This window comes from Pseudorasbora parva, chromosome 13, assembly GCF_024679245.1.
Source record: "Pseudorasbora parva isolate DD20220531a chromosome 13, ASM2467924v1, whole genome shotgun sequence".
Taxonomy (NCBI): domain Eukaryota; kingdom Metazoa; phylum Chordata; class Actinopteri; order Cypriniformes; family Gobionidae; genus Pseudorasbora; species Pseudorasbora parva.
In genome coordinates, this window is record NC_090184.1 from 7,444,961 (window position 1) to 7,465,067 (window position 20,107).

The window sequence follows — 20,107 nt, forward strand, 5'->3', positions numbered from 1 at the left end:
TACTCACAGGGCTGTATTGCAGTTACATGAAAGTGAGACCTTTTTGGAAAAAACTCAGTTGTTATTGAAAGATTATTTAGTGAGGCCATTAGGGTGTTTTCACACTAGCAGAATATGTGGGAGAGATTTGCTATAGTTTGAGTACACTGTAATGCAATACGGGTGGTAGCTCATTCTGATGGGCATTTTAAACCCCTCAGAAGTTGCTGCCTCTCCCTGCCTCTCCATATGAACCATTTTATCAAGCCAGAACACATCTGTTCTACTGTAGCGTCCCATGGCCAAACCCTGGCTTCCCACAAAACATGTCAGGTTCTAGCCCTGATGTAATGTGAACTGGAGAGTGTTTTGCCAAACACTCAATTGTTATCGGAGGATGCTTTAGTAGTCAACTATTTGTTGTTTACTCACAGGCCTGTATTGCAGTTACATGAAAGTGAGACCTTTTTGGAAACAACTAAATTGTTTTTGAAAGATTATTTAGTGAGGCCAGTAGGGTGTTTTCACACTAGCATAATATGTGGGAGAGAGTTGCTATAGTTTGAGTACACTGTAATGCAATACAGGTGGTAGCTCATTCTGAGGGGCATTTTGAGCCCCTCAGAATTTGCTGCCTCTCCATATGGACTATAGACTGGATAATAACAGTAGGGTGATCAAATGTCCTGTTATCCCAGGACATAGACATTTAGGGTATAGATAGTAAGCTGTAATATAACAATTTTATATCTATCCTGGGGGTGCATACTTTAAATGTATTTAAATTAATCAGGCATCTTTGAGTAAACTTCGAGTATCACTTGAGTATCTCATTGCTGGGCCGAGCACATCTGCTTCATAGTACGACATAAAAAGATATCTTTGGCGCCAAATGTGTTACTCTGGCCTTGTGGTGGCTTGGAATTCCAATGGATATTCAAATCGGATATTCGTATTTAGACGTTGGTCAGATGTCCGGATATCAGATATGTATCTGATTTAAAACCACATTCGGGATTGGCTCAGGATGGATGCAAAAATGTGATTTTTGTGTTTAAATGCGTGCAACAAAATTTGATCTGGGTTAGAAGTGTGTGTGTGGGGGGGGGATCAGAAATTTTTTTTTTTGTGCCAGTGTAAACGCAGCCATACAAAAGTGCAGAGTTTCACTTGTGCAGGGCTGTGGATCCCAGAGATGCATAAACTCTACAGGTCCAGAGCAGAATCAAAGGTAATCAATTAAACTAAAAGGGGAGGTGACACCTTCATTCAAAGATGTACAAAATGGCAAAGCCAAGCACCGGTGTGTGTTGTGGCATTTGTGTTCAAGTTTGCTGGGATGGAGGTTCTAAAAGGTGTCTTAGTGGTGGCTGTGATTGTTGCATTTGATCTGCCTGATGCATGGGGAAGTTTGAGCTACAGTCAAAGTCCAAGAAGCATGGGGCCAAAATCAGATCCAGCTTCCAGAGGTCCTGCCCTTTCTCCTCCAGGGCTCTGGAACCCTTTGAAAGTTGCTCAGAGTCCTTTGGGTTCTGCCTCCAGAGGCCTTGCACAGGACCCTTTTGGCCTTCAGGAGAAGCAGCTGTTGCAGGGTCCAGTGAAGCCTTTGGATTGGAAGTATCCTGTCGTTCCCGAGGTGCAGAGTGAGTTGGCGGTGAACTTCCAGTTGAGGCAACCCGTGACTCCCAGCAGCGTAGCGGTTCAATGTGGAGAGAACCGGGTCCTTGTAGAGGTCCAGCAGGACTTGTTTAGCAATGGTCATTTGATCCAGCCAACTGGTCTGTCTTTAGGTGGATGTCCTGTTGTTGGTCAGGACTCTCAGTCTAAGGTGCTCATCTTTGAGTATGAGTTACAGGACTGCAACAGCGTGCAGATGGTAAGAACTCCTAAATCGTAATCAGTTTGTTCTAGTTGAGGATCTCCAAAATCCTCAAAGAGTGTCGGTTCACATGGCTGTTGTCTTTGTAATGCCAGGGCATCTGGTACAAACCTTTCTTAAAGGTTAATGGTTCACCCAATCATCTTTGTGAGGAACCCTTTTGTTTTAACTACTTCAATCTCTTCCAGATGACTGAGGATGAGCTTGTCTACACCTTTTCTCTTACCTACACCCCTGAGGCTCTTGCAAGTACTGCGATTACCCGGACTGAGGGTGCAGTTGTTGGTGTTCAGTGCCACTATCAAAGGTAAGTGACCTCTGTGCCTTTCACTGCCTCTCGTGCAACTGGGAGACCATTTATTGGGTCCCTTCATGAACCACAGGCTTCAAAATGTAAGCAGTAATGCCTTGAGGCCAACATGGGTCCCTTATGCCTCAACGGAGATTGGTGAAGAAGCCTTGGTGTTCTCCCTGAAGCTCATGATGGGTTGGTACAGGTTTTTAATAAAATAATTCTTTATCCTTGTGATTTGTGCCTAAAATGTTCCCTTTTCTTATCTGTAGATGATTGGTCCAATCAGAGGCCTTCATACCTTTATTTCCTGGGTGGCGTTATTAACATTGAGGCATCTGTGAAGCAGTACAATCATGTGCCTCTGCGTGTGTTTGTGGACAGCTGTGTGGCCACTCAAGTGCCTGATGTGAACTCCCTTCCGAGATATTCCTTCATTGAGAATCATGGGTAAGGTTATGGCCCTTGGCGCTATAGGACCGTTTTAGTTGCTCTTTTTAAACTGTCACTAATGTCAACCAACTAGAAATTATCTGTGACTCTGAATTGATTCATGGGTTTCTCTTTGTGCTGACCTCATCAGGTGCTTTGTGGATGCCAAGGCTACAGCTTCCAGCTCCCGCTTCATGCCTCGGTCCCAGGCTGACAAGGTCCAGATCCAGCTGGAGGCATTCATGTTCCAGGAGAGCTCCAGTCCTTCTGTATGTACTACGCATATCATGAGTAAATTCAACTTCTCTTCCCATCTGCTTTGGTTTTCTGACTTGTCTGTCATCCCTTGCAGATCTACATAACGTGTGTTGTGAAGGCAACTATTGCTTCTGCACCCAGTGACGCTCAGCACAAATCCTGTTCTTTCACCAATGGGTACGTTGCACTTTATCTTATTTTAAAGGTGACTTTGCTCATGTTGAAGGTGGTGTCTTTGTCCTGTTGCAGGTGGTTTGCTGCTGATGGAAATGACCAAGTTTGTGGTTGCTGTGACTCAACATGTGGTCCTGATGGTGGAATTGCTGCTGCTCCCTATGGAGGTTAGTATATCTTGCTATTTCTAAGGTTGCTTATGATGTTTTTATTGCTCTAACTTGTTTCTTCTCTCTAGGTGTTCAGTGGGAAGGCAAGGCCACAATTGGTCCTGTGGTGGTTCAAGGGCAAAAGAAAGTTCCTCAATAAAACTGACATCAATTCTTGCTTGTATCTGACTTGTCATTTTCCTTCATGTCTGGTTTAACTGCTTTTGCACATTCTGCCACTGGTGACCCTGACAGTCCTTCTGTACCTTTGCAAGTCCCATAATGCATAAAACCATAGGCTTCCAGAAGTTGGGAATTTTAGACTCTGACCCATTTAAATACTGCTCCATGGTTAACTGGTATTTGAAACAATCATTTTACAATATTTTTAGTGTTTAACAGCAGACTTCCTTATGAAAAACACTACCCATGATGCTCAAGAATCTGGCAAGCAAATCATTGCAAGAGAGCTCTACAGGTAACGTTTTGTCCCATGAAGCACTGCAGACATGGTTGCATTGTGCTCCCTAAATTAATTCTCCTCAAAATGCTTGTTTGCCTCATGCAGCAACACACGGTGCACTCCGGTTAGAAATTGTCTGAATGGAGATTGCGCCTATGCCATCAAAGTGCTATAAGCGACTCGGGCTACGTTTACACGTGGGTGGCTACTGATTAAAGAAAGAACCAGCTTCCTTAATATAGTCTTGTGTTGAATTTCATTGTACAAACAGAGGCTGTAAGCAGTACATAAAGATTTGCATAAGTCATGTCTCTGAAACATCTGTGTATTTGACAACTGTTGCATTTATTTCACTCCATCTGTGATAAAGTATTCAAACATTGTGCAAGCATCACTATAGGAAGCAGAAAGTGTCTGACTTCATGTTTCCGTTTTTAGCTCCTTGCTGATCGGTTGCAATCAGCCATCTTGTAGTTGAACACACCTATAGTGTGTGTATATGCATATGACCCTTAGGGTACGTGACAATTTTAAACCGAGCGGCAACCTCCCCAGTTTCTCTTGACGCCAGTACGGGACTGCAATTCATCAACTGGCTGCTAGGGACAGGCTCCAGAAGGGAGCAGAATCTCATTGGGCTCCATGTTAAAATATCCAACTTTACAGCAGAAAAAAACATGTTTACAGCCTGGTAAAATTTGTGGTTTTGGTCTACATAGCAATTTTTCCCCTTCATGACAACTGTGATGGGGGTGGATTTTTGTATAACTCATTTGTTTACATTATATAAAGCCTTAAGTTCTGCATAATTAAGGCCTTGGCCACTTTGAGGGACGGTTTGGTTTTCGTTTGTCTGCTGTCTGTTAGACGTCACCTCAGCTCAGCCCAGCCCACGTCCCCCCGTTTTCTGTTATCCGGGAGTGTCAAGCTGGCAAGATGTCAACAGTCAGCTCGTCTCTACTTTACACTTTAAAACTGTCTATTGCTGCGTTCCAGTTAGTTTGTATTATGCCCTTCACTCGCTAACTTCCCTTCGTCTTGATCACTCGGATGTACATCTTTGCTTACGTTGCATGAGTGTCCACTACTGGCGGAATATTAGCAATGGACTGAACTGGAATGCCCAAAGCCCTTGATCACTTGGAATCCACTATGGAGTTGATTGATTGATTTATTTATTCCTTCACGAAATTGTTTAAAGCAGCATTATATATGTATATAGGTGTGTTTGGGTTGTTTTAAATGTTTTTAAAAATATTAAAAAAATTACAGAGTTGTTTGTGGTGGGTTAAATTAAACGTGATATGCGGTGATGTCACAATCACATTGCATTGTGGTATATGAAGCTGCCCGAAGTGTACATATGAAGTAGACTCGCTCCCTCGGTTAAAAACCAAGGGAGCAAGGGTCTCTCCATATAAACTTCCCTTGTCCACCTCACAAAGTGGGTTGCACTTCAAAATGGTGGTGGGGTGGAGGGGAAGTGCTTATGGAAGTTTGCAAGTGCGTGTCTTAAAGTGGAGTGGAACGCAGCATATTTGTTAAACTGATCCCCGTTCACACGGATTGCTCAAAAAAGTGCTAAACAGGCTGTATTATGCATGCCAGGCGAGTGGTCGGCGCTGAAACTTTGTCAAGAAACACCCACCAAACCCGAAATGCACATATTTACATTTACATTTATGCATTTAGCAGACGCTTTTATCCAAAGCGACTTACAGCTCAGGAGTACAAGAAGCGATCCATCAAGAAGAGGCAAAGAAACACAAAAAGTGCCCCAAATACCAAGATTTGTATACTGCTCAGAGTAGCAAAAAACAGAAAAGGGAAGAAGAAAAGAGAAATAGAGGAGGAAGAGTTTTTTTTATTTTTATATATATGTAAGTTTAAGTGCTCATGGAAGAGATTAGATTTTACCTGTCTTTTGAATGAAGCTAGTGATTCTGTCGTGCGTATGGAGGACGGAAGATCGTTCCACCAACCAGGAACAATGAAAGAAAAAGTTCTGGAGAGGGATTTCATGCCTCTCTGTGATGGTACCACAAGCCTTCGCTCATTAGCGGAGCGAAGGCTTCTGCTGGGGGTGTAGACTTGCAGGAGTGAGTCGAAGTATGCAGGTGCTGAGCTTGTGGGAGATCCATAAGCAAGAGTCAGAGCTTTGAATTTGATCCGGGCAGCAAGTGGTAGCCAATGCAGAGAGATGAATAGAGGTGTGACATGAGCCATTTTGGGCTCATTGAATACAAGATGTGCCGCAGCGTTTTGGATCATTTGCAGCAGTTTGATTGCACAAGATGGAAGTCCAGCCAGAAGCGCATTGCAATAGTCAAGTCTAGAAATTACCAGGACTAGGACAAGAAGCTGTGTTGCATGCTCTGTAAGGAACAGTTTGATTTTCCTGATGTTGTGTAATGCAAACCTGCATGACCGAGATGTGGTCTTTGAAGGACAGCTGGTCATCAAAGATTACTCCAAGATTTCTGACCGACCCTGAAGGAGTAATCAAAGATGAACCTAGGCATATGACATCAGTTTTCAAAATTTCACGTTTTTGTTGTTTACACGGACGATGGTAAAATTTGTGTTTTCAAGCACACAAAATGGCGTTGTGTAAATTAACCCGATTCATATGTTTTTAGTTGAAGAGAGACAAATGGCTGCATTTACACTGATCTTTTGACCATGTACTTTGTTTCTTTTTTTTTTTTTGTCCCACCGGTTTACATTCACTTTACTCTTTAACTGATATCTGTGTTTGCATTAATCTCCATCCAAAATGGTTCTGTTGGTGATCGCTTTACAATGCAACATGGTTGACCCTCATGATTTGAATGGCGTACTAAAATGATTTTATAATTCACGTCGGTTGACCAAGATTAGTTTCAAGCTTGGATAAGTTCAAATCTGTCATTGATGTTTGCAGCTCAATCTGACAGAACAGATAGACTGGATAATAACAGTAGGGTGACCAAATGTCCTGTTATCCCAGGACATAGACATTTAGGTTATAGATAGTAATTTGTAATATAACAATAAATGTATTTAAATTAATCAGGCATCTTTGAGTAAACTTCGAGTATCACTTGAGTATCTCATTGCTGGGCCGAGCACATCTGCTTCATAGTACGACATAAAAAGATATCTTTGGCGCCAAATGTGTTACTCTGGCCTTGTGGTGGCTTGGAATTCCAATGGATATTCAAATCGGATATTCGTATTTAGACGTTGGTCAGATGTCCGGATATCAGATATGTATCTGATTTAAAACCACATTCGGGATTGGCTCAGGATGGATGCAAAAATGTGATTTTTGTGTTTAAATGCGTGCAACAAAATTTGATCTGGGTTAGAAGTGTGTGTGTGTGGGGGGGATCAGAATTTTTTTTTGTTGTTTTTTTTTTGTGCCAGTGTAAACGCAGCCATACAAAAGTGCAGAGTTTCACTTGTGCAGGGCTGTGGATCCCAGAGATGCATAAACTCTACAGGTCCAGAGCAGAATCAAAGGTAATCAATTAAACTAAAAGGGGAGGTGACACCTTCATTCAAAGATGTACAAAATGGCAAAGCCAAGCACCGGTGTGTGTTGTGGCATTTGTGTTCAAGTTTGCTGGGATGGAGGTTCTAAAAGGTGTCTTAGTGGTGGCTGTGATTGTTGCATTTGATCTGCCTGATGCATGGGGAAGTTTGAGCTACAGTCAAAGTCCAAGAAGCATGGGGCCAAAATCAGATCCAGCTTCCAGAGGTCCTGCCCTTTCTCCTCCAGGGCTCTGGAACCCTTTGAAAGTTGCTCAGAGTCCTTTGGGTTCTGCCTCCAGAGGCCTTGCACAGGACCCTTTTGGCCTTCAGGAGAAGCAGCTGTTGCAGGGTCCAGTGAAGCCTTTGGATTGGAAGTATCCTGTCGTTCCCGAGGTGCAGAGTGAGTTGGCGGTGAACTTCCAGTTGAGGCAACCCGTGACTCCCAGCAGCGTAGCGGTTCAATGTGGAGAGAACCGGGTCCTTGTAGAGGTCCAGCAGGACTTGTTTAGCAATGGTCATTTGATCCAGCCAACTGGTCTGTCTTTAGGTGGATGTCCTGTTGTTGGTCAGGACTCTCAGTCTAAGGTGCTCATCTTTGAGTATGAGTTACAGGACTGCAACAGCGTGCAGATGGTAAGAACTCCTAAATCGTAATCAGTTTGTTCTAGTTGAGGATCTCCAAAATCCTCAAAGAGTGTCGGTTCACATGGCTGTTGTCTTTGTAATGCCAGGGCATCTGGTACAAACCTTTCTTAAAGGTTAATGGTTCACCCAATCATCTTTGTGAGGAACCCTTTTGTTTTAACTACTTCAATCTCTTCCAGATGACTGAGGATGAGCTTGTCTACACCTTTTCTCTTACCTACACCCCTGAGGCTCTTGCAAGTACTGCGATTACCCGGACTGAGGGTGCAGTTGTTGGTGTTCAGTGCCACTATCAAAGGTAAGTGACCTCTGTGCCTTTCACTGCCTCTCGTGCAACTGGGAGACCATTTATTGGGTCCCTTCATGAACCACAGGCTTCAAAATGTAAGCAGTAATGCCTTGAGGCCAACATGGGTCCCTTATGCCTCAACGGAGATTGGTGAAGAAGCCTTGGTGTTCTCCCTGAAGCTCATGATGGGTTGGTACAGGTTTTTAATAAAATAATTCTTTATCCTTGTGATTTGTGCCTAAAATGTTCCCTTTTCTTATCTGTAGATGATTGGTCCAATCAGAGGCCTTCATACCTTTATTTCCTGGGTGGCGTTATTAACATTGAGGCATCTGTGAAGCAGTACAATCATGTGCCTCTGCGTGTGTTTGTGGACAGCTGTGTGGCCACTCAAGTGCCTGATGTGAACTCCCTTCCGAGATATTCCTTCATTGAGAATCATGGGTAAGGTTATGGCCCTTGGCGCTATAGGACCGTTTTAGTTGCTCTTTTTAAACTGTCACTAATGTCAACCAACTAGAAATTATCTGTGACTCTGAATTGATTCATGGGTTTCTCTTTGTGCTGACCTCATCAGGTGCTTTGTGGATGCCAAGGCTACAGCTTCCAGCTCCCGCTTCATGCCTCGGTCCCAGGCTGACAAGGTCCAGATCCAGCTGGAGGCATTCATGTTCCAGGAGAGCTCCAGTCCTTCTGTATGTACTACGCATATCATGAGTAAATTCAACTTCTCTTCCCATCTGCTTTGGTTTTCTGACTTGTCTGTCATCCCTTGCAGATCTACATAACGTGTGTTGTGAAGGCAACTATTGCTTCTGCACCCAGTGACGCTCAGCACAAATCCTGTTCTTTCACCAATGGGTACGTTGCACTTTATCTTATTTTAAAGGTGACTTTGCTCATGTTGAAGGTGGTGTCTTTGTCCTGTTGCAGGTGGTTTGCTGCTGATGGAAATGACCAAGTTTGTGGTTGCTGTGACTCAACATGTGGTCCTGATGGTGGAATTGCTGCTGCTCCCTATGGAGGTTAGTATATCTTGCTATTTCTAAGGTTGCTTATGATGTTTTTATTGCTCTAACTTGTTTCTTCTCTCTAGGTGTTCAGTGGGAAGGCAAGGCCACAATTGGTCCTGTGGTGGTTCAAGGGCAAAAGAAAGTTCCTCAATAAAACTGACATCAATTCTTGCTTGTATCTGACTTGTCATTTTCCTTCATGTCTGGTTTAACTGCTTTTGCACATTCTGCCACTGGTGACCCTGACAGTCCTTCTGTACCTTTGCAAGTCCCATAATGCATAAAACCATAGGCTTCCAGAAGTTGGGAATTTTAGACTCTGACCCATTTAAATACTGCTCCATGGTTAACTGGTATTTGAAACAATCATTTTACAATATTTTTAGTGTTTAACAGCAGACTTCCTTATGAAAAACACTACCCATGATGCTCAAGAATCTGGCAAGCAAATCATTGCAAGAGAGCTCTACAGGTACCGTTTTGTCCCATGAAGCACTGCAGACATGGTTGCATTGTGCTCCCTAAATTAATTCTCCTCAAAATGCTTGTTTGCCTCATGCAGCAACACACGGTGCACTCCGGTTAGAAATTGTCTGAATGGAGATTGCGCCTATGCCATCAAAGTGCTATAAGCGACTCGGGCTACGTTTACACGTGGGTGGCTACTGATTAAAGAAAGAACCAGCTTCCTTAATATAGTCTTGTGTTGAATTTCATTGTACAAACAGAGGCTGTAAGCAGTACATAAAGATTTGCATAAGTCATGTCTCTGAAACATCTGTGTATTTGACAACTGTTGCATTTATTTCACTCCATCTGTGATAAAGTATTCAAACATTGTGCAAGCATCACTATAGGAAGCAGAAAGTGTCTGACTTCATGTTTCCGTTTTTAGCTCCTTGCTGATCGGTTGCATTCAGCCATCTTGTAGTTGAACACACCTATAGTGTGTGTATATGCATATGACCCTTAGGGTACGTGACAATTTTAAACCAAGCGGCAACCTCCCCAGTTTCTCTTGACGCCAGTACGGGACTGCAATTCATCAACTGGCTGCTAGGGACAGGCTCCAGAAGGGAGCAGAATCTCATTGGGCTCCATGTTAAAATATCCAACTTTACAGCAGAAAAAAACATGTTTACAGCCTGGTAAAATTTGTGGTTTTGGTCTACATAGCAATTTTTCCCCTTCATGACAACTGTGATGGGGGTGGATTTTTGTATAACTCATTTGTTTACATTATATAAAGCCTTAAGTTCTGCATAATTAAGGCCTTGGCCACTTTGAGGGACGGTTTGGTTTTCGTTTGTCTGCTGTCTGTTAGACGTCACGTCAGCTCAGCCCAGCCCACGTCCCCCCGTTTTCTGTTATCCGGGAGTGTCAAGCTGGCAAGATGTCAACAGTCAGCTCGTCTCTACTTTACACTTTAAAACTGTCTATTGCTGCGTTCCAGTTAGTTTGTATTATGCCCTTCACTCGCTAACTTCCCTTCGTCTTGATCACTCGGATGTACATCTTTGCTTACGTTGCATGAGTGTCCACTACTGGCGGAATATTAGCAATGGACTGAACTGGAATGCCCAAAGCCCTTGATCACTTGGAATCCACTATGGAGTTGATTGATTGATTTATTTATTCCTTCACGAAATTGTTTAAAGCAGCATTATATATGTATATAGGTGTGTTTGGGTTGTTTTAAATGTTTTTAAAAATATTAAAAATATCACAGAGTTGTTTGTGGTGGGTTAAATTAAACGTGATATGCGGTGATGTCACAATCACATTGCATTGTGGTATATGAAGCTGCCCGAAGTGTACATATGAAGTAGACTCGCTCCCTCGGTTCAAAACCAAGGGAGCAAGGGTCTCTCCATATAAACTTCCCTTGTCCACCTCACAAAGTGGGTTGCACTTCAAAATGGTGGTGGGGTGGAGGGGAAGTGCTTATGGAAGTTTGCAAGTGCGTGTCTTAAAGTGGAGTGGAACGCAGCATATTTGTTAAACTGATCCCCGTTCACACGGATCGCTCAAAAAAGTGCTAAACAGGCTGTATTATGCATGCCAGGCGAGTGGTCGGCGCTGAAACTTTGTCAAGAAACACCCACCAAACCCGAAATGCACATATTTACATTTACATTTATGCATTTAGCAGACGCTTTTATCCAAAGCGACTTACAGCTCAGGAGTACAAGAAGCGATCCATCAAGAAGAGGCAAAGAAACACAAAAAGTGCCCCAAATACCAAGATTTGTATACTGCTCAGAGTAGCAAAAAACAGAAAAGGGAAGAAGAAAAGAGAAATAGAGGAGGAAGAGTTTTTTTTATTTTTATATATATGTAAGATTAAGTGCTCATGGAAGAGATTAGATTTTACCTGTCTTTTGAATGAAGCTAGTGATTCTGTCGTGCGTATGGAGGACGGAAGATCGTTCCACCAACCAGGAACAATGAAAGAAAAAGTTCTGGAGAGGGATTTCATGCCTCTCTGTGATGGTACCACAAGCCTTCGCTCATTAGCGGAGCGAAGGCTTCTGCTGGGGGTGTAGACTTGCAGGAGTGAGTCGAAGTATGCAGGTGCTGAGCTTGTGGGAGATCCATAAGCAAGAGTCAGAGCTTTGAATTTGATCCGGGCAGCAAGTGGTAGCCAATGCAGAGAGATGAATAGAGGTGTGACATGAGCCATTTTGGGCTCATTGAATACAAGATGTGCCGCAGCGTTTTGGATCATTTGCAGCAGTTTGATTGCACAAGATGGAAGTCCAGCCAGAAGCGCATTGCAATAGTCAAGTCTAGAAATTACCAGGGCTAGGACAAGAAGCTGTGTTGCATGCTCTGTAAGGAACAGTTTGATTTTCCTGATGTTGTGTAATGCAAACCTGCATGACCGAGATGTGGTCTTTGAAGGACAGCTGGTCATCAAAGATTACTCCAAGATTTCTGACCGACCCTGAAGGAGTAATCAAAGATGAACCTAGGCATATGACATCAGTTTTCAAAATTTCACGTTTTTGTTGTTTACACGGACGATGGTAAAATTTGTGTTTTCAAGCACACAAAATGGCGTTGTGTAAATTAACCCGATTCATATGTTTTTAGTTGAAGAGAGACAAATGGCTGCATTTACACTGATCTTTTGACCATGTACTTTGTTTCTTTTTTTTTTTTTGTCCCACCGGTTTACATTCACTTTACTCTTTAACTGATATCTGTGTTTGCATTAATCTCCATCCAAAATGGTTCTGTTGGTGATCGCTTTACAATGCAACATGGTTGACCCTCATGATTTGAATGGCGTACTAAAATGATTTTATAATTCACGTCGGTTGACCAAGATTAGTTTCAAGCTTGGATAAGTTCAAATCTGTCATTGATGTTTGCAGCTCAATCTGACAGAACAGATAGACTGGATAATAACAGTAGGGTGACCAAATGTCCTGTTATCCCAGGACATAGACATTTAGGTTATAGATAGTAATTTGTAATATAACAATAAATGTATTTAAATTAATCAGGCATCTTTGAGTAAACTTCGAGTATCACTTGAGTATCTCATTGCTGGGCCGAGCACATCTGCTTCATAGTACGACATAAAAAGATATCTTTGGCGCCAAATGTGTTACTCTGGCCTTGTGGTGGCTTGGAATTCCAATGGATATTCAAATCGGATATTCGTATTTAGACGTTGGTCAGATGTCCGGATATCAGATATGTATCTGATTTAAAACCACATTCGGGATTGGCTCAGGATGGATGCAAAAATGTGATTTTTGTGTTTAAATGCGTGCAACAAAATTTGATCTGGGTTAGAAGTGTGTGTGTGTGGGGGGGATCAGAATTTTTTTTTTTTGTTTTTTTTTTGTGCCAGTGTAAACGCAGCCATACAAAAGTGCAGAGTTTCACTTGTGCAGGGCTGTGGATCCCAGAGATGCATAAACTCTACAGGTCCAGAGCAGAATCAAAGGTAATCAATTAAACTAAAAGGGGAGGTGACACCTTCATTCAAAGATGTACAAAATGGCAAAGCCAAGCACCGGTGTGTGTTGTGGCATTTGTGTTCAAGTTTGCTGGGATGGAGGTTCTAAAAGGTGTCTTAGTGGTGGCTGTGATTGTTGCATTTGATCTGCCTGATGCATGGGGAAGTTTGAGCTACAGTCAAAGTCCAAGAAGCATGGGGCCAAAATCAGATCCAGCTTCCAGAGGTCCTGCCCTTTCTCCTCCAGGGCTCTGGAACCCTTTGAAAGTTGCTCAGAGTCCTTTGGGTTCTGCCTCCAGAGGCCTTGCACAGGACCCTTTTGGCCTTCAGGAGAAGCAGCTGTTGCAGGGTCCAGTGAAGCCTTTGGATTGGAAGTATCCTGTCGTTCCCGAGGTGCAGAGTGAGTTGGCGGTGAACTTCCAGTTGAGGCAACCCGTGACTCCCAGCAGCGTAGCGGTTCAATGTGGAGAGAACCGGGTCCTTGTAGAGGTCCAGCAGGACTTGTTTAGCAATGGTCATTTGATCCAGCCAACTGGTCTGTCTTTAGGTGGATGTCCTGTTGTTGGTCAGGACTCTCAGTCTAAGGTGCTCATCTTTGAGTATGAGTTACAGGACTGCAACAGCGTGCAGATGGTAAGAACTCCTAAATCGTAATCAGTTTGTTCTAGTTGAGGATCTCCAAAATCCTCAAAGAGTGTCGGTTCACATGGCTGTTGTCTTTGTAATGCCAGGGCATCTGGTACAAACCTTTCTTAAAGGTTAATGGTTCACCCAATCATCTTTGTGAGGAACCCTTTTGTTTTAACTACTTCAATCTCTTCCAGATGACTGAGGATGAGCTTGTCTACACCTTTTCTCTTACCTACACCCCTGAGGCTCTTGCAAGTACTGCGATTACCCGGACTGAGGGTGCAGTTGTTGGTGTTCAGTGCCACTATCAAAGGTAAGTGACCTCTGTGCCTTTCACTGCCTCTCGTGCAACTGGGAGACCATTTAATGGGTCCCTTCATGAACCACAGGCTTCAAAATGTAAGCAGTAATGCCTTGAGGCCAACATGGGTCCCTTATGCCTCAACGGAGATTGGTGAAGAAGCCTTGGTGTTCTCCCTGAAGCTCATGATGGGTTGGTACAGGTTTTTAATAAAATAATTCTTTATCCTTGTGATTTGTGCCTAAAATGTTCCCTTTTCTTATCTGTAGATGATTGGTCCAATCAGAGGCCTTCATACCTTTATTTCCTGGGTGGCGTTATTAACATTGAGGCATCTGTGAAGCAGTACAATCATGTGCCTCTGCGTGTGTTTGTGGACAGCTGTGTGGCCACTCAAGTGCCTGATGTGAACTCCCTTCCGAGATATTCCTTCATTGAGAATCATGGGTAAGGTTATGGCCCTTGGCGCTATAGGACCGTTTTAGTTGCTCTTTTTAAACTGTCACTAATGTCAACCAACTAGAAATTATCTGTGACTCTGAATTGATTCATGGGTTTCTCTTTGTGCTGACCTCATCAGGTGCTTTGTGGATGCCAAGGCTACAGCTTCCAGCTCCCGCTTCATGCCTCGGTCCCAGGCTGACAAGGTCCAGATCCAGCTGGAGGCATTCATGTTCCAGGAGAGCTCCAGTCCTTCTGTATGTACTACGCATATCATGAGTAAATTCAACTTCTCTTCCCATCTGCTTTGGTTTTCTGACTTGTCTGTCATCCCTTGCAGATCTACATAACGTGTGTTGTGAAGGCAACTATTGCTTCTGCACCCAGTGACGCTCAGCACAAATCCTGTTCTTTCACCAATGGGTACGTTGCACTTTATCTTATTTTAAAGGTGACTTTGCTCATGTTGAAGGTGGTGTCTTTGTCCTGTTGCAGGTGGTTTGCTGCTGATGGAAATGACCAAGTTTGTGGTTGCTGTGACTCAACATGTGGTCCTGATGGTGGAATTGCTGCTGCTCCCTATGGAGGTTAGTATATCTTGCTATTTCTAAGGTTGCTTATGATGTTTTTATTGCTCTAACTTGTTTCTTCTCTCTAGGTGTTCAGTGGGAAGGCAAGGCCACAATTGGTCCTGTGGTGGTTCAAGGGCAAAAGAAAGTTCCTCAATAAAACTGACATCAATTCTTGCTTGTATCTGACTTGTCATTTTCCTTCATGTCTGGTTTAACTGCTTTTGCACATTCTGCCACTGGTGACCCTGACAGTCCTTCTGTACCTTTGCAAGTCCCATAATGCATAAAACCATAGGCTTCCAGAAGTTGGGAATTTTAGACTCTGACCCATTTAAATACTGCTCCATGGTTAACTGGTATTTGAAACAATCATTTTACAATATTTTTAGTGTTTAACAGCAGACTTCCTTATGAAAAACACTACCCATGATGCTCAAGAATCTGGCAAGCAAATCATTGCAAGAGAGCTCTACAGGTACCGTTTTGTCCCATGAAGCACTGCAGACATGGTTGCATTGTGCTCCCTAAATTAATTCTCCTCAAAATGCTTGTTTGCCTCATGCAGCAACACACGGTGCACTCCGGTTAGAAATTGTCTGAATGGAGATTGCGCCTATGCCATCAAAGTGCTATAAGCGACTCGGGCTACGTTTACACGTGGGTGGCTACTGATTAAAGAAAGAACCAGCTTCCTTAATATAGTCTTGTGTTGAATTTCATTGTACAAACAGAGGCTGTAAGCAGTACATAAAGATTTGCATAAGTCATGTCTCTGAAACATCTGTGTATTTGACAACTGTTGCATTTATTTCACTCCATCTGTGATAAAGTATTCAAACATTGTGCAAGCATCACTATAGGAAGCAGAAAGTGTCTGACTTCATGTTTCCGTTTTTAGCTCCTTGCTGATCGGTTGCAATCAGCCATCTTGTAGATGAACACACCTATAGTGTGTGTATATGCATATGACCCTTAGGGTACGTGACAATTTTAAACCGAGCGGCAACCTCCCCAGTTTCTCTTGACGCCAGTACGGGACTGCAATTCATCAACTGGCTGCTAGGGACAGGCTCCAGAAGGGAGCAGAATCTCATTGGGCTCCATGTTAAAATATCCAACTTTACAGCAGAAAAAAACATGTTTACAGCCTGGTAAAATTTGTGGTTTTGGTCTACATAGCAATTTTTCCCCTTCATGACAACTGTGATGGGGGTGGTTTGTTGTATAACTCATTTGTTTACATTATATAAAGCCTTAAGTTCTGCATAATTAAGGCCTTGGCCACTTTGAGGGACGGTTTGGTTTTCGTTTGTCTGCTGTCTGTTAGACGTCACCTCAGCTCAGCCCAGCCCACGTCCCCCCGTTTTCTGTTATCCGGGAGTGTCAAGCTGGCAAGATGTCAACAGTCAGCTCGTCTCTACTTTACACTTTAAAACTGTCTATTGCTGCGTTCCAGTTAGTTTGTATTATGCCCTTCACTCGCTAACTTCCCTTCGTCTTGATCACTCGGATGTACATCTTTGCTTACGTTGCATGAGTGTCCACTACTGGCGGAATATTAGCAATGGACTGAACTGGAATGCCCAAAACCCTTGATCACTTGGAATCCACTATGGAGTTGATTGATTGATTTATTTATTCCTTCACGAAATTGTTTAAAGCAGCATTATATATGTATATAGGTGTGTTTGGGTTGTTTTAAATGTTTTTAAAAATATTCAAAATATCACAGTTGTTTGTGGTGGGTTAAATTAAACGTGATATGCGGTGATGTCACAATCACATTGCATTGTGGTATATGAAGCTGCCCGAAGTGTACATATGAAGTAGACTCGCTCCCTCGGTTAAAAACCAAGGGAGCAAGGGTCTCTCCATATAAACTTCCCTTGTCCACCTCACAAAGTGGGTTGCACTTCAAAATGGTGGTGGGGTGGAGGGGAAGTGCTTATGGAAGTTTACAAGTGCGTGTCTTAAAGTGGAGTGGAACGCAGCATATTTGTTAAACTGATCCCCGTTCACACGGATCGCTCAAAAAAGTGCTAAACAGGCTGTATTATGCATGCCAGGCGAGTGGTCGGCGCTGAAACTTTGTCAAGAAACACCCACCAAACCCGAAATGCACATATTTACATTTACATTTATGCATTTAGCAGACGCTTTTATCCAAAGCGACTTACAGCTCAGGAGTACAAGAAGCGATCCATCAAGAGGCAAAGAAACACAAAAAGTGCCCCAAATACCAAGATTTGTATACTGCTCAGAGTAGCAAAAAACAGAAAAGGGAAGAAGAAAAGAGAAATAGAGGAGGAAGAGGTTTTTTTTAATTTTTTTATTTGTAAGATTAAGTGCTCATGGAAGAGATTAGATTTTACCTGTCTTTTGAATGAAGCTAGTGATTCTGTCGTGCGTATGGAGGACGGAAGATCGTTCCACCAACCAGGAACAATGAAAGAAAAAGTTCTGGAGAGGGATTTCATGCCTCTCTGTGATGGTACCACAAGCCTTCGCTCATTAGCGGAGCGAAGGCTTCTGCTGGGGGTGTAGACTTGTAGGAGTGAGTCGAAGTATGCAGGTGCTGAGCTTGTGGGAGATCCATAAGCAAGAGTCAGAGCTTTGAATTTGATCCGGGCAGCAAGTGGTAGCCAATGCAGAGAGATGAATAGAGGTGTGACATGAGTCATTTTGGGCTCATTGAATACAACCCAGATAGCAAGCATGTTTGGGCCACATGTGGGTTTTATATGGCACATATGGCCCAGATATGGCATGGCTGAACAGATGTGGGCCAGAATTTGACCATATTTGTTTTTCCATAACTTTAAAATCGGTGGTAAATGTTCTCTTGGTTCACAACTCATTTTGAGGTATATGGCCCAGATAACAATGTACACATAAGGGCCATATGTGTTTGAGCTATGGCACAAAGTGAGAAAGGCTGACTTGTGGTAAACCTTTGGATTATATATGGAAAAACACAGGACACCTGAAATCAAGTGCAGCTAACATCCGATGTTTCACACCTCAGGTGGTTGCATCTCATTTGTGGAATTAATCTGACTGATACGGCACCATTTTCTCATCTGCTCTCATGAGTTTTCGGTCACGCATATCTTCAGGTAAGTGAGGTTTTGGCATTTCAAAGTCTTTTTAAGGTTATTTTGTGCAGCATTATGCATTTGTTTGAGGAGGGTGTCGAATTAGCCTCAGTTGAGTGTATTTACTATTTCAATCCCATGTGTAATGCAGCACACAGTCACCAAACGAGTCATGGATTGATGATTTAAAACTCTGGACTAGTTTTCCTGTATGTGTCCTTTTTTAACGCGCCTCAACTATCGTACAGTCTGACATTTATGACCGTTTTGATTTTACAGTGTGACATGGCTTACAGATTATGTTTGTTCAGCCTGACATGGAACAATCGTGAAGGACTATAATAAATCTGACAGTGTGCACCCGGGTTAAGTTTTGTTGTGGCCGGAACAAAGTTAGTTAGGTTTTTTTTAGCGCAAAAAATAAATTAATAAATTCAAATCTTAACCTGGCTAATGATAAATTACAATGATTAAAAAAAAGTGACAATTATGACAGAATTATATATTTGGTTGAACTATCCCTTTAGTTTAAGATTTATTTCAAATCATAATTATGCAGACCTAGCTTCCAAGTTGTATTGCTGTGAACATTATGTGGCGAGATGGCCAGGCTAAAACAAGATGAGATAAGCAAAAATAAGTTTGTAACCAACTACGCCACCTAGGGGCTTTCACCCTAGGATGTACTAGTACTCAGAGAAAGCTGAAACCCAGGTTCGTTGTTTCCAGAGAGGACTGAGACAGTTCTGCCAATTTAAACAATTTTATTTCATTAAAATATCACTTATCAGATTGACCGGTCAGCAATAAGTACCTTCAATACATTTACATACCAACACAGACAAGGAAAAGGTACCAAAAGAAAAGACAAAAAGAAAGAAAGAAACGTTATTTAACACTACAGGTAGCGCTGGGTGTCAAAAGACAATAACAAGGAAAAAGTATCTTGCTCCACCTCAAAAAGTAATCACTCACTACAACCACACACACTGATGTTGCACACTAGAAAGGGAATGAGAAACTCACACTCAAGTGTTAAACACTACACCCCAACAAGAGAGGTGGGCAAAGTATCTTTTTCTTTTATACCATTGCCCACAAGAGACCCAAGCGCTTGCATTAATTACAAATACCAAACAAAAAATAAAATAAAAAATACTTTATGAAGCAACAGTTACTTGTTCTTTAGTAAACTTCCCCAATGGGAAGCACTTCGTCTACAAAATACACATTGTACAAAGAAGAACCAGTCTAATCACTCCAATTGTAACAATGGTTAATAAAAGCAAATACCACAACAAAAAAAAAAAAAAATCAATAAAAATAGAACATTCAACAAGAGAAACAAAACAGCAGCGTGATCCGGGGCAGTGCGTCCTGTCATTAAAGAGAAGCTTACACCGCTCAAAGCTGCAAGCAAGCCTGTTCTGCGCGTCCCTCCGACCTGCACGCACACACAGTGAAATGTATGGGTCTTTTTAATAAACATGAACAGTCCACCAGAACAGAGATCATACTCACTGCGTTCACAATGATTCTATCATGACCGTACAGGTTCTTGCGGCACTCAAATCGTGTAGTGACTGCAGGACACAGGTTTTAAGTTATACACTCATATTATAAAATCATATTCCACGTTACACTCCTTAACATACCTGATCAAACAATAAACAAAATCAATGCCCCGAACCACACGACTCCAACAGGAACGGGATGCAAAGAGTAACACCTAGCCAGCCATTTGGAATGCTGCGTTTTTATTTAGAGTGCAATCATAATAATTAGTCACCAGCCGATTACCTTACACAGCCGCATCTACTGGGCAGCTAATTCAAATTCTCCACCAGGGGGAGATATAGGGGGTTTCCCACCCCACTACAATTATTTAAATGTAACTTTTTATTGCAGGTGCAGTCGGTTGAGTCCCAGCAACACTTCCAACACTGTTTAGTGTCACAATTCACCAGTGTGAGTGCCCATCCTCACCACCAGAGGGCACACCAATC

The 20,107-nt window shown here is 42.6% G+C and overlaps 3 protein-coding genes and 1 long non-coding RNA gene across 4 annotated transcripts; 3 read left to right on the forward strand and 1 right to left on the reverse strand.

Moving 5' to 3' along the window:
* The first annotated feature begins 1,273 nt into the window (after positions 1 to 1,273).
* On the forward strand, positions 1,274 to 3,323 carry LOC137038452 (zona pellucida sperm-binding protein 3-like). The gene is made up of 8 exons (XM_067413026.1): positions 1,274 to 1,855; positions 2,047 to 2,165; positions 2,242 to 2,345; positions 2,423 to 2,600; positions 2,734 to 2,851; positions 2,935 to 3,017; positions 3,090 to 3,181; positions 3,253 to 3,323. Exons 1-8 carry the CDS (start codon positions 1,319 to 1,321, stop codon positions 3,321 to 3,323), a joined length of 1,302 nt encoding a protein of 433 aa, XP_067269127.1. The 5' UTR covers positions 1,274 to 1,318.
* A 3,870-nt stretch (positions 3,324 to 7,193) lies between these two features.
* LOC137038028 (zona pellucida sperm-binding protein 3-like) lies at positions 7,194 to 9,258 on the forward strand. The gene is made up of 8 exons (XM_067412465.1): positions 7,194 to 7,775; positions 7,967 to 8,085; positions 8,162 to 8,265; positions 8,343 to 8,520; positions 8,654 to 8,771; positions 8,855 to 8,937; positions 9,010 to 9,101; positions 9,173 to 9,258. The coding sequence occupies exons 1-8, from the start codon at positions 7,239 to 7,241 to the stop codon at positions 9,241 to 9,243; spliced, it is 1,302 nt and encodes a 433-aa protein (XP_067268566.1). The 5' UTR covers positions 7,194 to 7,238; the 3' UTR covers positions 9,244 to 9,258.
* A 3,855-nt stretch (positions 9,259 to 13,113) lies between these two features.
* Positions 13,114 to 15,178, forward strand: LOC137038029 (zona pellucida sperm-binding protein 3-like). Its single transcript, XM_067412466.1, has 8 exons — positions 13,114 to 13,695; positions 13,887 to 14,005; positions 14,082 to 14,185; positions 14,263 to 14,440; positions 14,574 to 14,691; positions 14,775 to 14,857; positions 14,930 to 15,021; positions 15,093 to 15,178. Exons 1-8 carry the CDS (start codon positions 13,159 to 13,161, stop codon positions 15,161 to 15,163), a joined length of 1,302 nt encoding a protein of 433 aa, XP_067268567.1. The 5' UTR covers positions 13,114 to 13,158; the 3' UTR covers positions 15,164 to 15,178.
* Positions 15,179 to 19,191: 4,013 nt separating this feature from the next.
* Positions 19,192 to 19,836, reverse strand: LOC137038030 (uncharacterized). Its single transcript, XR_010897353.1, has 3 exons — positions 19,757 to 19,836; positions 19,623 to 19,684; positions 19,192 to 19,545 (listed from the first exon to the last, which is right to left on the reverse strand). It is a non-coding gene; the product is annotated as an uncharacterized lncRNA (long non-coding RNA).
* Positions 19,837 to 20,107: the final 271 nt, after the last annotated feature.

Bases quoted from the DNA above. Each gene is read 5' to 3' on its own strand.
- LOC137038452 (XM_067413026.1), top strand. From the start codon at position 1,319: ATGGAGGTTCTAAAAGGTGTCTTAGTGGTGGCTGTGATTGTTGCATTT. The intron at 2,601-2,733 runs GTAAGGTTATGG...TGACCTCATCAG, and splicing joins TCCTTCATTGAGAATCATGG to GTGCTTTGTGGATGCCAAGG. The intron at 2,852-2,934 runs GTATGTACTACG...CATCCCTTGCAG, and splicing joins AGGAGAGCTCCAGTCCTTCT to ATCTACATAACGTGTGTTGT.
- LOC137038028 (XM_067412465.1), top strand. From the start codon at position 7,239: ATGGAGGTTCTAAAAGGTGTCTTAGTGGTGGCTGTGATTGTTGCATTT. The intron at 8,772-8,854 runs GTATGTACTACG...CATCCCTTGCAG, and splicing joins AGGAGAGCTCCAGTCCTTCT to ATCTACATAACGTGTGTTGT. The intron at 8,938-9,009 runs GTACGTTGCACT...GTCCTGTTGCAG, and splicing joins TCCTGTTCTTTCACCAATGG to GTGGTTTGCTGCTGATGGAA.
- LOC137038029 (XM_067412466.1), top strand. From the start codon at position 13,159: ATGGAGGTTCTAAAAGGTGTCTTAGTGGTGGCTGTGATTGTTGCATTT. The intron at 14,006-14,081 runs GTAAGTGACCTC...CATGAACCACAG, and splicing joins GTTCAGTGCCACTATCAAAG to GCTTCAAAATGTAAGCAGTA. The intron at 14,692-14,774 runs GTATGTACTACG...CATCCCTTGCAG, and splicing joins AGGAGAGCTCCAGTCCTTCT to ATCTACATAACGTGTGTTGT.